The sequence below is a fragment of the Crocodylus porosus genome, unplaced genomic scaffold, assembly GCF_001723895.1.
Source record: "Crocodylus porosus isolate Cpor-Errol unplaced genomic scaffold, CroPor_comp1, whole genome shotgun sequence".
NCBI classification, from domain to species: domain Eukaryota; kingdom Metazoa; phylum Chordata; order Crocodylia; family Crocodylidae; genus Crocodylus; species Crocodylus porosus.
The window spans coordinates 25,064,121-25,073,187 of NW_017728911.1; the positions used below are offsets into that span (position 1 = coordinate 25,064,121).

The 9,067-nt window shown below is 44.2% G+C and overlaps 1 protein-coding gene across 2 annotated transcripts in view; it reads left to right on the plus strand.

Moving 5' to 3' along the window:
• The first annotated feature begins 6 nt into the window (after positions 1–6).
• SH3GL3 (SH3 domain containing GRB2 like 3, endophilin A3) overlaps positions 7–9,067 on the plus strand; it is a 95,803-nt gene continuing 86,742 nt past the window's right edge. Inside the window, exon 1 of one of the 2 annotated variants that reach the window (XM_019533693.1) lies at positions 7–149. In XM_019533693.1, the coding sequence (XP_019389238.1) occupies positions 105–149 (45 nt within the window). In that variant the 5' untranslated portion in view covers positions 7–104. The remainder of the gene's footprint in view (positions 150–9,067) is intronic. The other variant, XM_019533691.1, reaches the window with a different exon arrangement.

The following is a 9,067-nucleotide window of genomic DNA, read 5'->3' on the forward strand; positions in this document are numbered from 1 at the left end:
GGGCGAGGCGGCCGCTCGGCCTGGGCAGCGCCGGCACCGCCTATTGTTCGCCGCGGCCGGGCTGCCGGGGCAGGGGCAGGCGCAGCCGCAGCCGCGGAGGAAGGATGTCGGTGGCGGGGCTGAAGAAGCAGTTCCACAAAGCCAGCCAGGTGAGAGGAGCGGGCGGTCCCTAGGGCAGTGCCCGGGGGGGGCCTGGCCACTCCTGCGTGGCATCCAGGGTTACCCTCGCCCTCCACTTCCTCTGCTCTCTCACGCCAGGGTTCCTGCCAGGTGGAGGGATCCAGCCCCATCCCCCCAGGAGTATCGCTCCTCGCTCTCCCCGGCTCCCCTCCGCGGCTGGAGGTGCGGGGGCTTCCTCCTTCACCCGAGGTCTTGCCTCCTGGTCACGCTTGCGGGGCAGGGGAGAGCCCATGATCACCAAGGTGGGTTCCCAGGGGAGGCCTGCCCCTTGCACTCGGGCAGCCTGACCCCTGAGAGTTTCCCCACATGCAGGAAACTGGACTGCAACAGTTTGGGGACTGCTTTCTGGCTTGCTCTCTGGTCTTTGGGCTAGGAGCGGGTGAGGCTAGGGGGCACGTGAACCCCAGTGTCTCTGGGCCCTGGGCTTGCACATAGGATGCCTGCCACAGATTTGGGCAGTACCTGAAGCACCAAACCAGTGGGCCTGGGAAGGAGGATACTTGCCCAGTGGTAGAGCCACACAGACTTGAACGGTTGAGCTCTGCTCAGTCAAAAGCTGGAACTTGACTCTTGGCCTTGCCCAATTGAATTGGGAACTGATTTGGCCCTTGAAATGGAAAAAAAGCATATCCTCTGCCAGGGTCAAAAATTTACCCTCTACTCAGGGATTTATCTGTACGGGATGCGTGGCCTCTCACCCAGGGGACAGCCCCTTCTCTGGCCCCTTCCAGAGCCAGGATTTTCCCTGTCATTCCAGGGGATCCTTTTTTGCTTTCTTTCAGAAGGATTGTTCTTTATTTGGCCATTATTGCTATATGTGTTGTGACTTGAGGCATTAAGAGAGGATGAGCGCTTTCTTGTGCTTGGTACTGCACCCCGCCCCCCCCCCCAACTTCTCCGAAGAATTTGTTGCCTTTTTCATCCCAGGGGTTAGCTGCAGACAATTTGGGCGACTGACCTTTTGGTTTTTTGACCATCACATCTGGGGTGTCACTCATTTGCCCTCTGGGGGGTGCCATCCCTTTTCCAAAGCTCCCCACCCGCCCACTTTCTAGGTGCTCATCCTTTTGTGTTAGGCTTGGGCTGCCAGAAAGAGTTGCCTCTTCTTTTCCATTCCCAGCCATTTGTCCTTTACAGTACCCTAATCTCTTCCAAGCCCCCGTCTGGTGTTCTGCTCCACACGTCGTGGGATCCTCTGACATAATTTGGTTGATTGTCTTTTTTCACACTGGACATGAAACTCCTTCTGGTTTAAAGGTGCAATGGCTGCAGCATATTACCTGTTGCCTTGACAGGTGTGTATTCTGGTAGTTTCAGGAACCATCCTCTGTAGCTGAGGTTGGTAGAATAGCGGGGAACTAAAATCGCTTTAGTTAAGAGGGAGGAAGAAGCAAGAAGCCCAGCACACCTGGCTTGCAGGTTAGACTGCTTACTTTTAAGTCCCAAGAGCTGTACAGTTCAGTTTGTTCTGGTTAATGATAATGGCAGCACCAGAATTAGCTGCAAGCTGTAACCAGCCGGTTGGAGTCTAGTTGGACTATTGCCTGTTCTCACTGAGAGCCAAGGAAGCGACTGTTCCTTGCTTACCCAGGGTGTTTTGTGGTCCTGGTTGCTGATACTTTACTAGTGGCCAGTAATGCAAGTATGTAGAAGATGTCTGGAAAAGGGGTAGGGAAAATATATTTACCATCTCTCATCTATAGTAGTGTTGTTGCAAGGTATCTGTATAATGTGTGAATGAGCTGGGGTCAAGCATCTGCACCCTCTGCTCAGCTCTCATCATGCCCCTGAGAACATGTGGAGTTCCCTGGATAAAGACATCAGAAGGATAATTTGTAGATAGTTTTTGCTTGTGGTGCACCTTGAGAATAACATCACATGCTGACAGACAATGTAACATTATCTGTGGCATGTCCATAATGAAGAGAACAAAAGAGCCTAGTTCATGAAGTCAGAGATGTAACCAACTACACAAGCAACAAACAGCACAGAAATTGCTAGTAACAGCATGTTGCAAGCAACCCCCAAGGAGGAGATGAGTTAATCGAAATAAAGAAGTTTTATGTTCAGAGCAAGCTAAGTGTAATGGGAAAATTTCAGTTAATGGGAGGTAACAATTTTATAGATCTAAATGGATATCTACTAATACATTTATGGATTTGCTATTAGCCAGGAGATTTTAAAGAGCATTGCATGACTCAGGGCCTGATCTTGTTTCCATTTAAGTCAATGGTAGAGCTTCTGTTGATTTCTGTGGATAGACTAAGTTTATAGTTTTGAATTCAGGCGACTCAAGACACCAATGATTCTTGGGGGGAAGAAATATTATTAGTTGAAATCCCATGTTGGAGAAAAAGGTAATATTGGATTGTGTTTTCTAAATTATTGAAAAACATCCAAGGCATTTCTTTAGAATAAGTAAGTGTTGGAAGAATTCAGCAGCCAGTGTTGGATGAAATGAAAAAGGGTAAAGTAATAGATGGGGAAACACATGAGGAAAAAATGGGAATTTATATATGGCCAATATGTATGTGCTGTCTAATTCATACAACTTGGCCCACGTTCAGCATTACATTACATGTATACACAACACTGTACAGTTAAAAAAAAAAATGCAGGGTAATAATGTGATGCCAACTAGGGATGTTACATAATTAATTTAAGGGATAGTATACTTATAATAATGCCAGAAAATGTGGAGCATAAAAGGAATATTGTTCAACAGTGCTTTTTGTTAGTGCGTAAGGAATAAGAGAGAATTGAAAAAGATATACACGCCTTTCTGCTTATACAAGAGGTGTAGGCATTGCTTGGGAAAAACTGAAATTAATTCTTTGCCTTAGTGTTCCCAAAGGAGGATGGGGACAGATGACAGAAACTGGCAAATTTCCCAGAGGAGGACAAGGAAATACTGAAGGGAATGAGGATCATGCCAGGACATGTGATTAAGGAATGAGAATAGCTAAAGACTGACAGGACCTGGAGACAGAAATTTGGAAGGATAAGAGGATCTCCATTATATGCAAAATTTGAGAATATACATGTCGTGACATTTTTTAGGCACTTATGTTATGAGAGAGTATTACCCCGTAACGCCAGATTTGATGACATGTTTTAAACTTGAAATTGGAATATGTGATATTCTTCTATTTTGTGTAACAGTAATTTGCAGTATTTGTCTTCTGTATTGCAGACAGAACACCAAAAGTTTTCAGAGAAATTCTAGGAAAAGAGACTTTTTTTTCTTTTTCTTTCCGTGCTGCAATTTTTACATCCCCTTTCTGCAAGCTCGTTTGTTCACTGGGTTTAATTTCAAGTTCTGGGTTTCAGGACAAACGCCATTACAAGAAGTTTTGTGTGCCACATTAGCTTATTGTTCTGATTAGAGTGTTAGTGTAGTGTGTCAGAACTCCATGAGCAAGTAAATTTGAGTTTATATTTTAAAAAGTGAATGAATAAGTGGCCCTATTTTGCTAGATTTGAAGTGTTTACAGGGAGTTAAAGATTATTTGCTGCTGCTGCTTGGTTAGTGTCCAAACAGGCCCTCTTACCTGTAGATTTGCAACTGGAATTCATGAACTAATAATCAATATTTTTCCCATCCTGGAATTTTTTCCTAATTATACTTCATTCCTCCTTTCCATCTCAGCGCCCCCGGCCTCCCTGGGAGCACAGGTACACAGTGATGATGTCCCCTAGTTCAGCAGTCCCTTGTTTGATAGTGGGTATGGGTGATTAGTGTTGCCTATAAGAATCTGTCTGTTTCAGTACATGAGGGTTAGAGACAGAAATTACACACAAACTGGCATAAGTAATTGGAAACCAGCTCAGATTTGTAGCACAACAGAAGTTCAGTACACATAAGCTGCTTTCAAAATGGAGGGAACCAGTTTAAGATCAACTTGGATGGATGGTGGTATCAGATTTAACTGATTTAGATTAAATTGGTTTATTGAACTTCTGTCCCATGTCCCCTCCAGATTCAAGTTAACTCTCAGTCTCCAGCATCCCAGGATGCTTGCACCTCCCCTGCAAACTCCTCCTTGCAGGGTGGGCAGGTTAGCCTTGGTCCAGGCTGTCTGCTTTGCCAAACAGGGGGCATGCTCTAGCGCCCCTGACCTTCTAGCCTGAGCAACTGCAGGCATGTGGCTGCATTTCCAGAATGGAAAGTGAGTATCTGTTCACTTGCTTATTGGTTCAACCTATGCAGCTTAGACTAACCTGTGAAGAAGGAATCGATTTATCCTTGGGCTTTTCGATTGTCTGTTCTTAGCCGAGGAGCTCACCTCTTCAGTGTTACTTTTTAGTTGTATTTTTGCCTATTCCAACTTCTCAAAGGCAAATTTTGCTTTGCCTTTCTATCCATGGAAGCCCCTGACTTGACTGATTTAGGTATTTGTCCTTAAATGTGCAATGGCTTTTTAACTCTCTGGTATAAGCAATAAGAGTCAGTCTACATTCAAGCTGCACAAGCAGACTGAAACTGGCAGCATCTTTCACATATTTCTGTGTTACCAATGCATGTCTCTTGAGTGAGGACACATTAAGTTGGTGAGCTGTGCTCTCTGCCTGATCTGCTGCTCTGCTTCTTGCCCCATGTGCTGCTGTGTTGCTTGTTACTTCTCCGTTCTGGTGCATGCTGAGAGCTAGCTACCCCTGACCTAATTGATGGGTGGACTGCATTTTCAAATGCAACAGGGGATATTTTAGAAGGTTTTTGTTCATTTGTTTTTATTACAGTCACAAAAGAAATGGTGATTAAGATTCCTTAACATACAAGATGTGCTGTTATTATCGATTGACCTCTAAAGACTTTATTGACCCTAGTAGGAAAATGTAAAGAGCCATTAAGTGGGATTTTCAAGGCAACCTACTACACAAGTATTTAAACTCCTTCCTTCCTTAGGCACCATTTGAAAATTCAAGCTATGATACCTGGCTCGGGGCACTTGCAGCTGAACTCTAGTTGGTACTTTTTAAAAAATAAACTAAATACAGCATCTGTTAGTGCAGAAGTCCTTATGCAACCATGCCCTTGATATCTACAACCTACTTAGGCAACTTGGTTTAGGTACTTATAAGTATTTTCTTTTCATTGCCTTCGTAAAGAGAACAATTGTTAATATTTCTCTGGGAGAATGTGTGGCTTCCAGTTACTGGTGCTTGGAGCATAAAGTGATATCTAATAATGTAAAGAGAGTATTCTTCAGTGACCTTGTCTCTCTATATCTCCTGAATGATACAAGCCTCTTCAAGTAATGGATCTGTTTGTAGCAAATGTTTCTGCATTGATTACTCTAGTCTCTGTCACCACCAGCTGCTTTGAGGCCGGAGTCTGATCTCACTTTATTCTAACTACATTGATTTAAATGAAGCTACTCTGATTTCTCCCCATGGAAGTAAGACCCGAATCAAGACCTGGTCATCTCCTCAGGGCAGAATGTGTCTCCCTGCTTCTTTCTTCAAGCTCTTCTTTTCCTTTTAATGTACCTATCTCAGAAGTAGATCATTTTGTAGGCCATCTGCAAAGTACTCCTACCTTTTAAATAAATCACTGTTGATATTGGGTAATATAGAGGCTTATCTACCCAAGAATTTACCAATTATAATACAAGCAGAGAAACATGAAGCCCCTAGCATCAAGGCACCCCTTCATAATTTTTCAGAATTTAGGGGCACCCCGGCTGAGAACCACTGAGCTAGAATTTAGCTTGGGGGGACCAACTGTGCCTGCTTTTTCTACCATCTTCCCCTTTCCAGCCCCTAGTCTACAGCTCCATACCTAGACTCCAAGCAGCCCCTAGCAGGTTTCTAGTATCAGACCCCCCTTCACCAGAGCCACTCGGTGCTAGTAGCAGTAGCACCAAATTGTGGCTGCGCACAAGCACAAAATGGCATAGCTTTGTTGACAGTTGATGAGTGACTTTTTTTTTTTTTCCTTTTCTGTTCAGGCCCTGGGCAGCTGCCCAGTTCACCCATGCCTGTATCTAGGTCTGCTAGATTGTATGTGAGGGGGCAAGTGCTGTTTTTCCAGGGACTCAAATGTTGGCATCTGCTGCAATATATGCCTGTGGCCCAGTGCATAGTGCTGGGAGAGAAGAGGAGCCATTGCTTCCTTCCTGGCTTAGGGGCTGGATGTCTACACACCCCTGGAAGGATCTTGAGTTGCATGGATGAGTGATTCTCAAGCAGGACAAGTAAAACCCAAATTTTGGCTTTTGGGGCTTGAAGAGAGATTCCCTTCAGTTGACCAGTGCTTGCAGGTATTTGCAGCAAGAAACCATCAGGGACTGTCAAATGGTGAGGGCTTTTAGTAGTCCAATCTGAGTTAGATATAATGAATGAGGATTATAAAGTTCTGTTTATTCTGTTCCCAGTTTTTCATTGTGCAGTCTGATGTCATAGTTTCATAATTTCATAGCTTCTAGGGTTGGAAGGGACCTGAACAGATCATCAAGTCTGAGGTTCCTTCTCCCTAGATGCAACACTTGTCTGCATTGAAATAATTCTGTTCTCATCCGCCCACCTGTGTAACCTGTCTAGATCTAGTTGGATTCTGTCCCTCCCCTCCAGTGTGCCCACCTCGCTCCACAACTTTCTGTCATCAGTGAATGTGGACACCGTGCTTTCCATGCCCACCTCCCAAGTCGCAGATAAAGATGTTGAACAGTACAGTTGTGAGGACGAAGCCCTGGGGAACTCCACTGCCCACATCCCTCCAGATTGAAAATGACTTGTCCACCACCACTCTCTGGGTGTCACCATCGAGCCAACTTGTCACCCATCTGACTGTGTAGGCATCAATGCTGCAGTTGCATGGTTTTTTTATGAGCATGGGGTGAGAAACGGTGTCAAAGACCTTCTTAAAGTCTAGGTAGACTACATCCACCTCAACGCCCCCATCCAAGGAATTTGTGACCTGGACGTAGAAGGAAACAAGGTTAGTCAGGCAGGATCTGCCCACAGTGAACCCATGTTGGTTGCTCCTGAGCATTACCTCCCGTGCTGGCCCCCACAGATGTGCTCCTTGATAATTTTCGCAAAGGTCTTCCCAAGGACCAAGGTGAGACCTAACTGGTCTATAGTTACCCGGCTCCTCCTTTCTCCCCTTCTTGTAAATGGGGACCACATTGGCCCTTTTCCAGTCCTCCTTTCAGTGTCGTCCTTAGGAACTCAATCCAGTAATTTTGAAGAGGAAGAGAAGTATATTGCTTAGTCTTCTGTCCTGAATGTGTTTTGTTTAGAAGGCCTAATTATGATCAGCAAATAATCCACATTTAGATTTGCCCTGTTTCCCTTCTCTGGTGCCGCCAAGGACAAAAATGTTTCTCCACCTCTCCCCCCACATATCTGTACTCGTAACTCCTGTAAGCAAGCAGTAGACAGTATTTACAGTGTCCTGTCAGTCTTCCACATGCATCAGATGTTATGTACTTGAGGATAATGTTTGGGTAATGTATCAGTTACAGAACGATGCATGCAGATTTCATGTGTATCACTTTAATTTGGCAAAACACATCATGGGTGACAGTGTAGGTTTTGGTGTCGCTTTAAAACATTTTTTTATCATTAAAAATGTTCTTTGTGGTTTTCTTTTAGCAAAATGCTAGAAGGAAGTAGAGTCACATGATCAAGATGCTGGATTAGGATCTGGAGAACATGGTCATGGAAAAATAGGGCTGGAAGAGAACTCATCATGACTAAACCATCTCAGTGAAGTGTCTTTTATAACTTTCTCTTGAGACTTTACAGGGGCAGAGGGTCACCAAGCATAGGTAACCTGCTCCAGTGCTTAAGCACCTTATTGTGAGGAAGCTTTTCTTAATCTCCAACCTAAACTTTCTCTGCTGCAGTTTGAGACCATTGCTTTTAGTCCTGCCCCTATGGCCAGAGAGAACAGTCTATCTCCACCCTCTATAATTGTCCTTCAGTTGTTTGAAGACTGTTATTTTATCTCCCCTCAGCCTTCTTCTTTCCTCTTAACTCATATTTTATAGGCTTCTAATATTTTTTGTTGCTGGACTCTTTTAAATTTGTTCATGTATTTTTGAATGGCGGGGCCCAAAATTAGGCACAGTAATCCAAGTGAGGCTTCACTAGTGCCTTGAGTTGAAGTCCCAGCAATGTGGCACATGGTAAAATCATGCTGTGCCTTGCTTTCCCTTCTGCAAAACTGGCATAGTACTTAATGAATTGTATTGAGGGGATAGATTTAAATATTTCTAAGGCATTGAAATATTCCAAAAGGGGTCTTGAGCTGGCCAGAGTTACTTATAGATGCTTAGCTAGTTTATAGAGCCATTTTACAAAATGGCTCAGTTGCAGAAGGGTACTCCTATGTGGTAGGTTGTTGGAGGAGACATGCTCATCTGATCTCTAAAGGATTCATATGCACAGCAGGAAATGATGAGTATTAAATGTAACAATTTAAATACAAACAGTGTGCATGCCTAAAACTTGCCCGAAGAGCTGCAGTCAAGGTGGAGGAGGTTAAAAAGGGCACAGGGCTGTGAGCCAGGAGCTCTGAGAGCTGTTCTCAGCATTGTCACATACAACCTGTGTGGCAGTGAGCACAGTCCTTAATCTTTGTGGGTTTCAACTACAACATGCATAAAATCTTGTTGGTAATATATGACTCACTGGGATATTATGAGGCTCCTTTACTTAATTTTTGCTTCATGATCTGTGTTAGAGAAAGGCAAAAGATTACTTACTTGAATGTTAAACTCTTGCAGGACTATTTCTATTTTAAAAATACATTTCTAAGGGCATCAAAATATGCTTGCTCTTTCAAAGTGGCTAGCACTATGGAAGAAAGAGACTTGGGGGTCATCATTGACCACAAGATGAACATGAGCCTGCAATGTGATGCTGCAGCTAGTAAAGC